The sequence below is a fragment of the Eulemur rufifrons genome, chromosome 18, assembly GCF_041146395.1.
Source record: "Eulemur rufifrons isolate Redbay chromosome 18, OSU_ERuf_1, whole genome shotgun sequence".
NCBI lineage: Eukaryota > Metazoa > Chordata > Mammalia > Primates > Lemuridae > Eulemur > Eulemur rufifrons.
The window spans coordinates 38,018,255-38,036,039 of NC_091000.1; the positions used below are offsets into that span (position 1 = coordinate 38,018,255).

A 17,785-nucleotide genomic window follows, 5' to 3' on the forward strand; every position below is an offset into this window, starting at 1 on the left:
AACCCTCAGCTTTGGTTTCCTTATCTTTTAGACAGACAAATCCATTCCTCTCCTATTCTGATGTCATAGGGATGTGGTTAAAAAACAGACAGCGTGCCAACATTTTGAGCTCCTGAGAGATGAGCTACATTTAATCCAATCAATGAATATCATTCTCCAGTTCTTTAGAAAGACACTATGGAAAGTCTAGCAGATGATGCTGGCTAATTAGATACGTCACACCTACACTGTTTATGCAGTGAGTTCTGGCTGAACATGACACTCTTGTATAGCAGGTGCTTCATACGTTTCTATCTGTTTATTAATGAACTTATCTAGAAGATATAGAGTTGGACAATGGGTGTGTCATGTATGTAACTATACTCAAATATGGATAAACAGAATTTTCTTAATAAAAGTTGATATATTTTTCAAAATTTTGGTTACTTGGTAGGGAAGAAGAACTATTGTTTATATTTGGAAATGACTGTTTTCTTTAGAAAATGTAGAATTGCTGATTCTATAAATGCAGAGTATTTCCTAGCTTTGAACTCAGGCATCAGGCCAAGTTAAAGTGTCATATATAAACCAAGCTTCTGTAGTACAGCCTTCTTAAAACACAAGGTCAAGGGCAATGTGGTGGGTTAGGAAATGAAAAGGCAGTGGGTTTTAGAGACATATACTTAGTTTGCATTCTGACAAACTTCTTGACTGAGCCTGTGGGTTTTTTGTTTATTTTTATTTTCGTTTAATCCATAGGATGAGAATAATAATATCACCTCCTGCTTAGGGTCATATTGAAGATTAACTTCTTTTCTTTTCTTTTCTTTTTCCTTTCTTTTCGTTTCCTTTCCTGTCCTTTCCTCCCTCCCTCCCTCCCTCCCTTGCTTCCTTCCTTCCTTTCTTCCTTTCTTTCTCTTTCTTTCTTTTTTTCTCCATTTCTTCCATTGGGAATTGGAGGGCTGTGGATACCTTACAAAATATTAGAAAATTAGGAAGTAAATTTTAGCCCAACCTTGGTTTACCCCTTTGGTGTAGAAGCTAGACATTCTTTAAGCTGTGTTTTATGTTGTAACTTTTCCCTCTTTTGTGCCCTCATGGACTCTCTGTTTTCTTCTCTGTCGCCTTCTTCTAATTCTCCATTTTTGTCGTGATGTTACCGCCCAACCAGATTCATTGCCCATTGCTCAAGAGGAAGCCAATGCACTGAGACAGCAGAGAAAGGGTTTAATATAGAAGGCGACATGCAAGGAAGGGGGAGGAAATTTCTCAAATCCATTACTGCAAAAATTTGGGAAAAGGCGTTCTTTTAAGGCAGTTTGGTGGGCAAAAGACTAGGCAATTGGGTCTGCTAATTAGTTGGCTTGGTTCAGGGGGGAACCATAGGGGTGTAGAAATTGTCTTTTTTGCTGAATCAGTTCTTGGGTGGGAGTCGGTTCTTGGGTGGGGGTCGCAATACCAGTTGAGTCAGTTCCTCAGTAGGGGCCGTTGGTCTGGGTGGGTCATCCATTCCACTAGAATGCAGGGCCTGGAGGATATCTCAAAAACTATTGCCTTAGGTTTCACAAGGGTGATGTTATCTATGGGGAAAGTTAAGAGTCTTTATCATCATCAGCTATGTGACTCCTGAGTGGCAGTTGTAGGAGAGTAAACAAGGGGACAGTGGCTGGTTATTATTATTTTTAGCTATACCTGTGCCTTTGCAGAGTTTTAGGCCCTTACCACAGTTCTCGCCTTGCAACCCTCTATTAATTTATAAAGGGTGGTTTCAGTGATCCCTAACATTTTGAAACTTCCGAATTAATTCACTTCACTAGGTCCTTCAAATGCCCATACACAAATACCAATGGACATTTCTTTAAAATTGTAGGGACTACCTTCAGCCTTTGTCCCTACTCCATGGCAGATGCTTTTGGTTTAGTTCTGAAGAAAATGCTCTGAACCACGTACAAAGTTTTTAATTAAAAATTCTAATTATCACCCTCCTGCATATTAATAGTATGTAGGGAAGGAAAAACTTTTCTCCTACCCTCTTAGATTATGTGCCTAGGGCCTGTGAATTAAACTAACAAAAGATAGATTAACAGGAGAAAAAGGCATACAAATTTTATTGATGTTTATATTTTTAATTTTACATGAACAAGAGCTTCACAGAAAAGAAGTGAAAACCCAAAGAGGCAGTTAGACCTGGGGGTTTATATACTATTTTAACAAAGGGCCATAAATTGTGGAGAACTGACAAGACAAAGGAAAGGGGGTTTGAACTCCTAGGACAGTAAATTGTGGAATGGTGACTAGGAAATGTATGGTAGATCAGGTTTGTTTAGGAAGGTTTGTTAGGCAGGGACATCTCTGTACAGTCTCCAGGGTTTAAGAGTCTTCTCTTCCTGATATGGGAGAGAGAGACACATTTAGAAATGGAAATTTTCTGTATAAGAGAGAAATATATGCCCTGATTTTAGGCAGATGGGGCAGGGCAGAGAGCTCCTCTTGTGTCTGCTGTTTCTTAATAGCCTTCAGATCAAAATAATCCTTATGCCAAAGTGACATAGTTTGGGGTGACATATTCTGATCTCTTCAAGTACCATAGTTAGGAAAACATTCGATTTTAATAAGAATATAAAAGGCTAATACGTATTCAAATATAGTCATGGCTGAAGGCATATACAGACAGAGCTATATAAATATTTATCCGTTCAGTCACCACTGCTTTGAACCCAGCAAGCATATCCCCTTGTACAACACACCCTCTTCTAATTTGTTTTGCTTGCATGGTGAACATGTAATTATTTTCTTGTAGAGACAGGGTCTCACTATGTTGCCCAGACTGGTCTCAAGCTCCTGGCCTCATGCAATCCTCCCACCTCAGGCTCCCAAAGTGCTGGGATTACAGGGATGAGCCACTGTGCCCAGCTTAATTACTTTATTGATTTACAAAACAAACAACAGGGAGCTCAGTGTAGTCCTTCTACAGCAATAAAGGTTGGCTATGGTCATTTTGAGGTCACTAACATTGACTTATACCTGTATTTATAACACGATGCCTATAGTGAAAGAGTCAATGAATGACTTGCACTTACAGATTATTATATATTTTTCCGTTTTGGTTTTCTGTCTGACAGCAGCAGCGTGCAGGGTCAAAGACAGCCGGCCCCCCATGTCAGTGGTCTAGGATGGCCAGTGAAGGCACCAACATCCCAAGTCCTGTGGTGCGTCAGATTGACAAGCAGTTTCTGATTTGCAGTATATGCCTGGAACGGTACAAGAATCCCAAGGTTCTCCCCTGTCTGCACACTTTCTGCGAGAGGTAAGCCTCCTTTGTGCTTGGAGAAGGGCTGATCTCCTACAGCCTCCCATTGGATTCTTTCCCAGAAGTCTGCAGTTACCTTTTGGGAGACAGCAAATCTCTTGTGCTTCTGATAGACATCCAAAAACAGAATCAGGAGTTGCCAATAATTTACTTTATTTCACACCATTACAAGTGGAAGAAAGCAATCCAGTAACTACTGATTCATTTCCACAGGAGATGGAGCATTAAATAAGTATTATAAGATGAAAAAAAATTAAAAATTTTTCCCTTTGTTCTTTGTGAAACAATTTTTGCCAACAGCAGTCCCCTAGAGAGGATCTTTGGTGAGGGCCAATTAAAAATCTATCATTTCCTCCATATAACAAATCAAGTAAAACATCTGCATATATGAGAGGTTAGTTCAAAGGCCAGAGCTTCCTTTCCAGAGATACTTTAGATACGTATTAATGTTACACTTGAACACTTTGATGTTTTAGGTAAAGAAAAAAACTATATATATACATATATAATAAATTATCTGACTATGTAATTTACTGTATATGAAAACATACTTCTTTATCCTTCTTGATAGGGTACTTTTTTTTGGAGGGCTTGTTAATCAGTTATCAAAATACACTTTTACTCATTCTTTAACTTACCATATAAACAATTAAGCATAAGAAGTTTGTTAGTCTTAGTTTATCTGTGGCTTATTTTTAAGTATTTTCCTAGTAAGGTTATATGTCTTTCTTAAAAACAAATGTGGTAATTATATTTTATAGCATTTTGTTAAATATATTTTATATTATTATTTAATATGCTTCAGTTGCTATTATAGAACAGGAAATCAGTGTTTCAAATGGATTCAAATCTATGCTGATTACATTTGCCATACATTTGTTATCTGATTAATCATTCTTTGAGTTGATTAACTTTGGAAGGTCTCAACTGCAAAGGAATAACCACATTTTTGGTGGTGGTGATGGAATGGAGGGAGATGGCAGATTTGTTACTGGTAGTTGTGGTTTTTTTATTGTTTTGGGGGTGGGTGTGTGTGTGTGTGTGTGTCTCCATACACATGTATATGGATATGGGGTTTTGGGGGCTTTTTTAGAGACAGCATCTTTCTCTGTTGCCCAGGCTGTAGTGTAGTGGCACAGTAGTAGCTCACTGTAGCCTCAAACTTCTGGGCTCAAACGATCCTCCTGCCTCAGCCTCCTGAGTAGCTGGGACTACAGGTGAGCACCACCACACTTGGCTAATTTTTTAATTTTTGGGGTTCTGTTGTGTTGCTCAGGCTGGTCCTGAACTCCTGGGCTCAAGCAGTCCTCCTGCCTCAGCCTCCCAAAGTGCTTAGATTACAGTGTGAGCCACCACACCTAGTCAATATGGGAGGATTGTTTGTTTGTTTTAGTGGTGGTAAACAGGGCACTAATACTTTTTATTTTATTCTTTGGCTTGAGTGCTTTATAATTCATATTCCAAAATAATTAAATAGGGTGTGATTCTTCCCCACAATGGGTATAGCTAAAACACAAATACCAACTAATTGTCTGCATGTCCCTGGGTACACCTGGTAGGCCTCAGCATAGCCCGGCCAGCAGTCCATAGAGAACACTGAGAGCCACTCAGCCTGAGCTTGGCAGAACTGCCCATTCCCCAGTGTTGAGCACCCAGTCAGTCTGTTTTTTTGGGTCCTATTTCCTCACTCTGACAGGTCTGCCCCACCCTCTCCATTGGGTCTAGCCCAACCCACCTCTGTGCCCCATCCAATAGCCAGGGGTGGAGATTTGGGAGATCCTACCATAGCAAGTTCCTATGGAATGCTATGTGTTAAATGGTTCTAGCATCATGCACATTGAAATTATTTCCTTTTGAAAGTGCTGGCAACTTTCCTTAAAATGGGAAATTTTTGTTGCGGTAGAGACAAAACTTCACAGCTGCCCCACTGTCAGGAGAGGGAGCCCTAGGAGGCTTATGTCCGGCTGCTGCTGGACATCCACACTGGCTACTCGGAGAGCATTTCACAGTCACTCTCTTAGCCCCACATGTTCCAAAACACCATCAACAGGACTTGAAGGAGAGTAAAATCTGACATGGTCACTGGCCTCATGGAGCTTACAGCCTAGTGGAGGAGCTAGTCATTAACCCCCTAATCCCTGAGATTAATGTGAAATTAAACCAGTGACAAGTGCTATACACCAGAAGTACACAGGAAACCATATAATAGGGGAATTTGCCCTCAGCAGGGAAGGCTTCTCTGCAGAAGTGATGATTAAGCAGAAACCCCAACAGTGAGTAAAAATTAACTAAACAAAGGGGAGTGAGTAGAAAGAAAGAATTTCAGGTATATGCAAAGGTGCTGTAGTGAGAGGGACCGAGGCAGGTGGATCACTTGAGACCAGGAGTTTGAGACCAGCCTGGGCAACATAGCAAGACCCCATCTCTACAAAAAATAAAAAGTAATTAGCCAGGCACGATGGTGCATACCTATAGTTGCAGCTGCTAAGGAGGCTGAGGCAGGAAGATCTCTTGAACCTAGGAGTTTGAAGCTGCAGTGAGCTGTTATGCCACTGCACTCTAGCCTGGGTGACAGAGTAAGTCAAAAGGAAAGAAGGAAGGGAGGGAGGAAATCATAATAGTACCTACTTTATAGGCTCAGTGGACATACTTTGAATTTAGTGAGCGGCACATATGTTAGTCATTATTAGTGACACAGTCCTTTAATTAAGTGAATTAAGTTGACACCTATTGAGAAGAGAGGCAAGGAAAAGAGACAGTGTGGCTCTGACTCTGGGTGTCCCATCCCTGTTTCAAGCAAACATCTCCACTTTGATGTATTTTTAATGTCTGATGATGGTATTCATCAGATATTACATGATATTTGTAGTAAAAAGAGTTTCAGTGCTAACAAAAATATTTGACATGTTTCTTCCAAAAGTCCACAAATGTGTGAGCCCAACACTAGATATTGTAGACCAGGGCTTCTCAAACTTGAACGTGTGTAGGAATTGCATGGCGGTCTGATCCGGCAGGTCCAGGATGGGGCCTAGGAGTCTGCATTTCTCCCAGATGAGCTCCCCAGGGAGCTGTGCTGTTAGTGCATGGACCACACTTTATGTGCCCAGGCTCTAGAAAACACGACAAAAGTCAATGACATTTTTTTTTCCTTGAGTATAATCCTTTGCCTGATCAGTTGACAGGGCCAGTGTGAGTACAGGTCACCTCTTGGTTTCTGAAATGTTATTTTCCTAGTAAAGGAGACTACGACAGGAGTTTCTGCCAGGCAGCCCGTGTAGTTGCTGAGAACTCACACGTATGATACCTGCAAGAAGGGGCGGTCCTGTCCCCTGAGCTGCCCCATGCTAAACTGTCCTCCCGCCTCTGCCTCTGCCACAGGTGCCTGCAGAACTACATTCCCGCCCACAGTTTAACCCTGTCCTGCCCAGTGTGCCGCCAGACCTCCATCCTGCCCGAGAAAGGGGTGGCCGCGCTCCAGAACAACTTCTTCATCACAAACCTGATGGACGTGCTGCAGCGAACTCCAGGCAGCAACATCGAGGAGTCTTCCATCCTGGAGACGGTCACCGCTGTGGCTGCTGGAAAGCCTCTGTCTTGCCCAAACCACGATGGCAATGTAAGTGACTCGGTGGCAGACGCTGCCGGGGAGCATGACTGCTGTGGCCTTGGGTAGGTTTTGGTCACATCACAGATTACACATTGAAAGAGAACTCCACCTGGAAAATGAGTAATTATTTTTTTTTTATATTTATTTTATTTTATTTTTTTAATATGGGAAATATTCATGATAAATTATTAAGTGAACAGTGCAAGTTAAAAACAATAGTTTCATATTTTTTTCCCCACCCCCCCTTTCCCGAGTCAGCACCTTCAAGTGTTACCACTCCCCAAACGCTGCGCAATGCACTCATTGTGTAGGCATACCCCCATCCCCTCCCCCACCCCCCACCTCAGTCTGATGTCCAATTGGTGTCGTTGAGTAATTATTATAAAAACGATTTTTACCAGTCCTGAGACTTCTTGGCCCGGCTCCCCTTCTCTGACCAGAACTATTTAAATAATGAAATCTGTCTTCATTGTGTCTGCTTGACACACGTTGTTGGTATCCCCCGGAGGGCAAGCTAGTGGCTACTTGCAGGCTGGGTATATTTTGACCCACATAAACATCTATGTAATACATTACGGATAAAGATTTAATAAGGGATAAGTTCTGTAAATTGAGAATAATTATTATGATGTTAACTAGGGTCTTATTTTTCTTGTGAGGGCAATTTTTCTCATGCTATTCTTCGTTAGACCCTATTCTTCGTTAATAAATAGAATTAGAAGCTATGTGAATCTCTGATAGTAGATTATGGATCATGAATTCCAAACATTTTTCTTGCTTCTAGCAAGCGCAATAACTATTACAAACTCAAGAAGGGCCCGTGTATACCATCAAATAACTGATTCACAATAGCCATGTAACCTGAAGAGGCAGCATTGTGTCATGTGTCTAAGAACACTGACTTTGAAGTCAGACTCCCAGATTCAAATCGTGTTCTTAATCCCTGCTTTGGCAAGTTTATTAAACTCTCTGTGTCTCGTTTCCTCATAGGTAAAAAGGAAGTCATACTAGTATTTACCATATAGGATTATTGGAAGAATTAAATGTTTAAGTCATATAAAGCACATAGTAGGCTCTTGATAAATGTTAGCTGTTAAAATTATTTCTAATTAAGGACTTTATTCACCTTATTCTTTATCTATTGGCCGCTTCAAAAGTATTTGAAAGTGCTTATAATAAAAGGCCCAAGGATAATAAAACCACTATGTCAAACAAGCGATCATTAGAGCAAAGCAATTATTATTGGCCATACTGCTGTCTATTACCTCATTGCACATCATTCTCTCTGCCCACTATGCTGTAGCCTCAGTGACCTCAGAACTTGCCAAGTGGTTTCCCACCTCAGGGCCTGGATGTTCTGTTCCTTCTACCTGAGGTGCTCCATTCCCTCTTGCTGTGGCTAGCTCATTCTCGTCTTTTTTTTTTTTTTTTTTTTTGAGACAGAGTCTCGCTTTGTTGCCCGGGCTAGAGTAAGTGCCGTGGCATCAGCCTACCTCACAGCAACCTCAAACTCCTGGGCTTAAGCGATCCTACTGCCTCAGCCTCCCGAGTAGCTGGGACTACAGGCATGTGCCACCATGCCCGGCTAATTTTTTCTGTATATGTATTTTAGTTGGCCAGATAATTTCTTTCTATTTTTAGTAGAGATGGGGTCTCGCTCTTGCTCAGGCTGGTCTTGACCTCCTGAGCTCAAATGATCCACCCGCCTCGGCCTCCCAGAGTGCTAGGATTACAGGCATGAACCACCGCGCCTGGCCTTCATTCTCGTCCTTGAAGCGTCAGTGTGTGTTTCTCCTGCACATAGCAGTCTAACTGTGCTATCTGAAGCTAGCTACCTCCAGCTGCCCTCCACCACATGCTTTGTTTATTTCCTCCATGGTGCTCACCATGGTCTGTCTGCCATTGTCCATGTATTTCTTTACTTAATGGTCTTCTGGTCTTTCCTCTAGAAAGTGAGCTCCAGGAGGGCAGGGACTTGTTAATTTTACCCCTAGGATCTACATGGAAGTCAATCAGCGCATATATGGAAGTCAATCAATACATATTTGTCAACAAATTTGCCAGACACCATACTTGGCTCCTTAAACCGCACTCTGCAAAGTAGGTCTTAGTTACCTTCATTTTACAGGGGGAGAAACAGGCTGGTACAGTCACAAAGCTAGTTGACATATCATAAAAGCTAGACCTGGAGGAATAGCGATCCTGGGCCTTCTGGTAGCCAAAATAAAACAGTGACACAGTGGATTACACATCTGTCATTATTTAATTGAAATCACACCAGGCTATTAATAACTATGAGCTTTTCTACACATTGTACCCGAAGGGAGAGTTACCATGTAAATTTTATAAAAAGAACTTTAAGCAGTGCCTTCTCACAAACATTTCTCACACTGGCTCTTAGTGAATGCTGAGGCCGGCTCTGCCTGGAGCTCACATTCTAATTGCTATTTCTGGGAAGGCATTTCTATCAGGTACAACAGTCCCCTTAAAGTCCCCTTGAAGAATCCCTTTAAAAACTTCTTGAAATGGGGCTTTCTGGACATATGACTTGTAGAGAAGTAAAGACATAGGAATGTTAGGAGACCTACTGTAGACCTTGGTATATATTTGGGATGTGAAGGGGCTATCACATAGAATGAGAAATACCGACAGTCAGAAAGATTACCTCCATAAGTAAGGTGAGAAAGTCAAGGAATTCAGGCAATGGCTTGTAGCTCAGGGTGGCTACAGGAGAGCAGGGATGGTGTTAACTATACCCCCAGCTAGAGCATGGATTCAGAGGAGGTAAGGGTGAGACACAGGCGGGCTGAAGAATTGCAGAGATAAGCTGGGAAAGGTAGATGGGGAGAGATTAGGATGAGCTCATGAATATCATTAAGAAAACATTTGACCTCAATTCCTTAGGCAGTGCGGAAGCATTAAAACCCTGTAAACAGGAGATGGGTATTTTAGTGACATTATGGAGGAACAGAGTAGCAGGGACCAAAGGCTGGGAAACCAATTCTGAGTTTGTTGATATGTCCAAATGAGAGATGATAGGAGGTGGAACTAGAATAGCATCATAGGCCTGCAGAAGAGAGGATAAATTTCAGAGAAGAGAGTACTTGAGAATCTGCCTCCCACAAATAAAAAGGCATGTGCTAAAATCTGTTAAGCTAAGCTATTAAGATTGTGAGAACTTGAGCAGTTAAAATTAATCTTATACCAGATCACAAAGAAAGCATCACTATATTTTTCCATCGCGTAAACCAAGCTCCTGCCCCACAATGCATTAAAATTAGATTAGTAACACATGTTTATGGAAAAAACCCGAAATGTCTTCTAAAAGCATATAATTATTTAATCAAAAATAGCAAAATTGGGCTATTACAAAATATTGGAAGTGGAATCCTTACCGATTATATGTATAGGGCAAAGTCACATCTATACCCAGGAAATTTTATAGGTTTAAGTATTTTCCTTTATTTAAAAAGAATGCAACTCAAGAAGTTAGGAAAAGAAAAACAAAATGAAATGTGGAACACATACATAAAAGAAAATAACGTATGACAAAATATGATATAATTCATAGCGTATAAATTTCTGGATCCTAAGAAAAGATAGGAAGCCTTCAATTCATTTATGATACACTTACAATGCTGATACCAAAATCTAGTGAAGATAGAACAAAAAGAAAACTATTAATAACTCAATTTATGATAGTAGCTGTAAAATTCCTAATTAAAACATCCCAGCAAATTCTTATTATGTAAGAGTACAAATTAAGGAAAATATGAGTATCACAAAAGAAAATGAGCAAAGAACTCAGAAAATTAACAGGGGATATATAAAAGGCTAACAATCTTGAGAAAAAATGTTAAGCTTTACAAATAATCAAATCTTCTGAAATTAATTACAAGTTTTTAAAGAAGATAATAACCAGTGCTAATGAACATATGTATGGTGAGACATTTTCATATGCTGTGGGTGAAGGGTAAATTGCTCTTCAGAAAGTTTATGTCAATTTGGCAAATATAATTAATATTTTATGCAATTTCTCATCTTTTAATCCAGTAATTCCACTAACAGAAATATTTCTAAGGAAATCCCTAGAGATGAGGATAAAGATTTGATATAAGAATGTTAATTGTAATTTTTGTATTATAGTAAAAATTAAACGTAATCAAAATGTGCAACATTAGGGAGCAAGAGGGCTTGGAAAATTAGCGGCATGTGTCTTGAATCATTCCATTGTTTGATTATAGATTGTAGGAGTTCACTGCTGATGCTTTGAAACAGGGGTCCTCATTGCATATTCAAGCCAAATGCAGGCAATACTCCAGATAAACTGCTGCAGTTAGTTGCCGTGGGTAAATCTTTGAAAACAACCCAAGCTTCTGAAGGTTAATAAAATAGAGTAATTAACAATAAAGCAGGGTGCTGTCATCCTAACTGCCTGGTGCTGATTAGCATGTGTAGATGAATGCTTGTCATCTTTAAGTGCTGTGACACTATCTGTCTTCTAATTAAACTGCCACAGCGGCATTGTCCAAATACAAAAGAAAAAGAGGAATAATGGTCAATGAGCTAAAAGGTTCTTTGCACTTAAAGCAGACATTTGAGCTCATGCCTCCTGGTCCCAGGAACAGAAACGATCAATAAACCCTGTTATTGCTTGTGTAGGTGCTTTACTGGCGAGGATATTAAGAGGTGCAAAGGAGACGTCTTCATTAAGAATGCCACTAACAAGTCCCCACTTCCCCCACCAGAATCAACTGTCAATGTCCCCAAGAAGCTTCAGGGATGGCTGCAAGACCCTGACCTTTGTCATGTTAGAAATGCGTATGGTCCTGCCAGGCTCCTCTTCTGCTGAACATAAAGGGTGTGTGACCCGCCAACAACAATAAGCTCATCCTGGTGTCTGGCCTGCCCACCCACCCCAGGGAGGACCAGCATGATCTCGCTGGAGCTGGAGGAGCTCAGCGGAGTCCCGCTCTCGGCTTGAGCCAGAGCTCTCAGATCTCCAGCACCAGCCTTTGAGAATGACTAGCTGTTGACACTTCAAAATGATTTCAGGATCTTTGCTCCCCAAGACACACTTAGGATATGGAACTGGGGACAATGACCCAGGTCTGCTGCTGTCTCTTCAAAGCTGCATTCAATTTTGTTTTCTCAAGTAAAATTCACATGACATTAAATTCAATATTTCGACCGTTTTAAAGTATACCATTAGTGGTTTTTAGTATATTTACAAAGTTAGGCAAATATCACCGCTATCTAATTCCAGAACATTTTCATCACCCCCCAAAAAATTCTATACCCATCAAGCAGCCACTCCCCGTTCCCTCCCACTCACCTCTGGCAACCGCCCATCTGCGTTCTGTCTCTATGGATTTGCCTTTTATAGACATTTTGTAGAAATGGAATCATACAATATGTAGCCTTTTGAGTCTGGCTCCTATCACTGAGCGTATTTTCAAGGTTCATCCAAGTGGTAGCATATATATTACTCTTTATGGCTAAATAATGTTCCATTGTATACCACAATTTATTTGTCCATTCATCAATTGATGGACATTTGTGTTGTTAACACTTTTTGACTGTTATGAATAATGCTGCCATGAACATTCATGTACACGTTTTTGTGTGGATCTATGTTTTCAGTTCTCTTGGGTATATACCTAGGAGTGGAAATGCTGGGTCATATGGTAATTCTATGTTTGACTTTTTTGTTATTATTATTATTTTATTTTTGTAGAGACGAGGTATCACTACATTGCCCAGGCTGGTCTGAAACTCCTGGCCTAAAACGATCCTCCCGCCTCAGCCTCCCCAGTAGGTGGGACTACGAGGGCACGCCACTACACCCAGCTAATTTTGTTAGTTTTTTGTAACAGGGTCTTGCTATGTTGCTCAGGCTAGTCTTGAACTCCTGGCTTCAAGAGATCCTCCCAATTCCACCTCCCAAATTGCTAGGGTTACAGGCTTGAACCACCATGCCAGGCCCCTTTGTGTATTTTCAAATTGGGTTATCTTTTTGTTGTTGAGTTGTAGGGATTTTTTGGTATGTTCCTGTTATTACACCCTTATCAGATATATGATTAACAAATACTTTCTCCCATTCTGTAGGATTTCTTTTCACTTTCTTAGTAGTGTCCTTTGATGCACAGAGGTGACTTCTAAATGCAATATGGACACTGATTCTCACATAAAAATTTGTCTTTGGTCTAGACCCATTCTAGACATAAGGCCATGCTCCCTTCTTCCAAGGAGGATATGGAAACTCAGTCCCAGCCTTTATTGACTTGGGAAGTGTGCAAGTGGATCGAATAAGCACAGTTAATGTGGCATATTCCCCTCGTCCAGACACTTACAGTAGCCCCAGTGCCCTGAATAACCTGAGGGACAAAGTCTTTTCACATTCTGTTTTTGGTCTCTCCTCTGCTACATATGACTGGCAGTGATAGCCTACTTTAAAGGGACCTCATAAGCACCAATCATGAAGATGGAATATTATTAAATACTAACCTAGTTACATATAATGTAGAAATAAAATGTTCTGGTAAAAGCAAACCGCCTTTGGCTGAGGCCAAAGTAACAAAGAACCTCAGCCTTCACAGGAATTATGTTCCACAGATCCCCGGGGATGAAGATTTTCTAAAGGAAATCTCAGAATTTAGTGAAGAATGCTCTGTTATCCTCTCTTCTACCAGCCCTTTGAAAAATAAGAAACATCTTGGATTAAGCATTTTTGCAAACAATGAGTAAATATTTATGATATGGGGCTTATATATTGTTACCAAGTGTTTACTTTTCCAAAAATGATTTATAAAAACTGTGTGATAGGAAAATTTTAATATGATATTGAATATAGTTTTAGATCATTCTAATTATTGAAAACATGAAGGCAAGCAACATGGTAAAAATGCCCAAATGCAGCCCAAAGTAGTCCTCCCTCCGAGGGCACTGAGTCACTGGAGAGATCCCTTAGCTCATATAGTCTTTTGCCAAATAATTATTGGACAGCTTCTATATGCTGAGCTTTCTGCTGGATTGCATCAAATTATGCAAATGTCATGGAATGTGTAGAGAAATGTTTTTGAGCAGAGGACAGATAAAGGAAACTCCCAATTGATGTTTTAAGCCTATTCCTGAAAGATCAGCAGAGGAGTAAAGTACATGGAATTAAGTCTTTATATGACAAAAGTAAAACAGTGTTTTTTCAAACCCCTAACTTACTATGTGCCTACTTCAAACCATGATGCCACATGAAATTTTAAATTATCTTGGAGATGGTTTGAGAGACTTTTATCTGAATTTGGTTCACCAGAAAAGATTGTTTGCAAAACACATGCATTATCAGTGAACTGAGTGTTTTCTTCCTAGAAGAATGAGCCCCAGAAGCACTACATAAAATAGTGAGTCTTAATGAGGAAGGGGGTGTCCTTTCGGTTGCCCTTCAACTTGCCACCCAAGTCATGGCTAAGCCTCCTCTCATTCATTCACTCAGCAATATTATTAATACCCGCTAAGTGCATGGTATTATCTAGGCTCTGAGTGGGAGAGTTCCTGTGCTTGGGAACTTAAAATCTTATAAATATTTTATAAATGGTGTATAAATAAAAGTGCTTTGGTGAGTGCATTCACCTTGTGGAAATCCAACAAGCTGCATTAGGATTTATGCCCTTTTCTGTATGTGTTATATGTTAAGAAAAGTGCTTAGAGAATTCAAAATTGGAAGATGTTACTTCCAGCCTAGAGAATAGGGGAATGCCTTTACGAGGAAGTTAATTTTCTGGCTTTATGTTATATTGTTACTAAGAGTTCATCATAATTGGGATAAGGTGGTTTTATTTTTAGGTAAGCGAGTGATGTCATCATCATCAGCAGCAGCAGCATCAGAGCATCTCCTACTTACTAAGAACTTATTATGTGCCGGCGCGGGTGTCATCTGAGTTCTTTGTGCATACTAACCTACTTGAGCCTCATAGTAGCCCTGTGAAATTAGGTTACTATTACTGTCTTCTTTTGACAGAGGCAGAAATTGAGACACAGTGAGATTGAATAACTTGCCCAAGGTCATTCAGCTAAATAAGGGGTGGAGCCAGGATGCAAACTGCTCAGTCTAGCATGTCTGTTATCCAAATAGTAGCAGTTCTCAAAGTGTGGTCCAGGAACCCCTGTGGGTCCTAAGACCCTTTCAGGGTGTCCACAAGGTTAAGCCTATATTCATAATCATTTGAAGACATTATTTGCCTTTTTCACTCTCATTCTCTCAAGAGTGTACGATGGAATTTTCTAGAGGCTATATGATATGTGCTATCACAACAGATTGAATGCAGAAGCAGATACAAGAATCCAGCTGTCTTCTGTTAAGCCAGACACTGCAGAGGTTTATAAAAGTGGACAACAATGCCATTTTTCTCAAAAAATTTTTTTTTTTGCAAAATGTATTTATTTTTCATAAATTACATTATTTACATCAACTTTTAATGGGCCTATTATTGCTTTTTTTTTTTTTTTTGAGACAGAGTCTCACACTGTCACTGGGGCTAGACTACAGTGGCCTGATCATAGCTCACTGCAACCTCCAACTCCTGGGCTCCAGTGATCCTCCTGCCTCAGCCTCCCGAGTAGCTGGGACTACAGGTGCAAGCCACCACACCCGGCTAATTTTTTCTATTTTTAGTAGAGATGGGGTCCTCGCTCTTGCACTTGCTCTTGCTCAGGCTGGTCTCAAACTCCTGAATTCAAGTGATCATCCCGCCTCAGCCTCCCAGAGTGCTAGGATTACAGGCATGGACCACTGTGCCTGGCCCTATTATTGCTTTTAATAAATCAATAAATACTTTAAACTTTTTTTCAGTTCCAATTTTTAATGTGGCAAATATCTATAGATATAACCCACCTGCACAAAAGCTCTTTTAGAGTCCTCAATAACTTATAAAGAATATAAAGGGGTCCTGAGACCAAAAAGTCCTGAGAACCATAGCCCTACATGGTTCTGCCTTAGGACGGTGGCCACCAAAAAGCTGGTTTTATGGTCTTAGTAGCACTTTGGGGTCCGCTCCACCTGTTAGACCTGTCATGTAAAAATTTATCCTTCCTTTTCTCCTGTGAAGCTGGACACAATAATGCTGACATCCTGGGGTGGCCGTGAGAATTGAATAAGAGAATGCAAGGAAAGTGCTTAGCGCAGAGTAAGCACCTCAACCTGTGGCCCAGAACCAGGAACTTTTCTTGTGTTAACCTGCAGGTGATGGAATTTTACTGCCAGTCCTGTGAGACCGCCATGTGTCGGGAGTGCACTGAGGGGGAGCACGCAGAGCACCCCACGGTCCCGCTCAAGGACGTGGTGGAACAGCACAAGGCCTCCCTCCAGGTCCAGCTGGATGCTGTCAACAAAAGGTGCGGTACCCCTCCCCCAGGTCCCCACTGGCTGCTTGTGCACAAGGCCTGGCCTTGTGGTCTCTTGTGTTAGTGCAATGGTAGGTTCATGTTACCCTTGAGGTGTCAGGCTGTGTGTCACAAATAAGTTCTCCTTTGATTATGGGTCTGTTATCATAACTAGTGAGTGATGAAAGCTGTTCCCTGCCCCTTGGAAAAATTCCAACCTCCTTATGTTGCAAGTGGTGGCATTTTTGTTTTAGTACCTTAGTATGAGTCAATGAATTAAAGTACACTCAAAGAAAATGCTCTCTGAATTCATGCCGGAGGAGCCTTCATTGTGTCTGCTGTGATCCGATTGGCTCCTTTCTATTTGAGCCCTGCAAAATAGTCTTGAGCAGTGATTGCTCCATGTTTTTCTGCTTCTAGGCTCCTTCTTTGGCATGGAAATGAAGGAACAGAGTAGCAGTGTGGTGAACGAGAAAGACCAAACAGGAAATAGCCAGCTGAAAAAAAGAAAATCTCTCCATCGATAGCCATAGTGAGAATAGTGGTTATTCTATACTAATTAAAAGAACTTGGAAACATAGAAGTTCCCAAGAAACTTTGACTTTGGAAAAGCTTTTTATGTGGCCGGGGAAAATGTTACAGCTATACATCTAGAATAGCGGTTCTCAAGCATGGATGATTATGCCCTTTAGGGACATTTGGCAATGCCTGCAGACATTTTTGGTGTCACAACTATGTGCTGGAGTGCTATTGGCATCTGGTAGAGGACAAGATGCTGTTAAACATCCTGCAGTGCACTGGACAGCCCCCTGCAACAAAGAACTATCTGGCCAGAATGGCTTTTCAGAGAGCCTCAAGTCTTTGTCCCATCAATTATTCAAATTAGATGATTGAAGATAGTTTGAAATAGACGTAGACCCTCAAAGTCTCTTCTCTCAAAAGAAGTAATTATTTCCTGTCTTATTCATTCTGTTCTTTGGTTGTTACTTTTTTAAAAAATGATGAAAGGGATAGAAAAAATTTTTTTTGACAAAATATAGTGTTTGGATAGATTTTAGAATATTTCCGGGTTGAGGTTAAATAATCATCTGTAACAACTGTCTCCCCAGGCTCCCAGAAATAGATTCTGCTCTTCAGTTCATCTCAGAAATCATTCATCAGTTAACCAACCAAAAGGCCAGCATTGTGGATGACATCCATTCCACCTTTGATGAGCTCCAGAAGACTTTAAATGTGCGCAAGAGTGTGCTGCTTATGGAACTAGAAGTCAACTATGGCCTCAAACACAAAGTAAGACTCCAGTCATCCTCCAGAAATGGGTTTTTAAGTGTCACCATTGTATAGTAAACTATTTTTCACTTAATGGACTATCCAGCTATTTTTTCTTTCTTGTTTTCAGCAGAACTCTATGATTCTGTGACCTCTGTACCAGTTCACTGTTTTACAAAAGGCAAGGTTGAATAACACTTTCAGGATTTAGGGTTAAACTGGATTGTTTCCCTTCCTCAATTATA

The 17,785-nt window shown here is 40.6% G+C and overlaps 1 protein-coding gene across 1 annotated transcript in view; it reads left to right on the top strand.

Annotated features, from left to right (window-relative positions):
* TRIM2 (tripartite motif containing 2) overlaps positions 1–17,785 on the top strand; it is an 85,158-nt gene that overhangs the window by 36,614 nt on the left and 30,759 nt on the right. Inside the window, exons 2-5 of the mRNA XM_069492914.1 lie at positions 3,102–3,286; positions 6,668–6,905; positions 16,132–16,283; positions 17,381–17,561. Of these exons, the coding sequence (XP_069349015.1) occupies positions 3,153–3,286; positions 6,668–6,905; positions 16,132–16,283; positions 17,381–17,561 (705 nt within the window). The 5' untranslated portion in view covers positions 3,102–3,152. The remainder of the gene's footprint in view (positions 1–3,101; positions 3,287–6,667; positions 6,906–16,131; positions 16,284–17,380; positions 17,562–17,785) is intronic.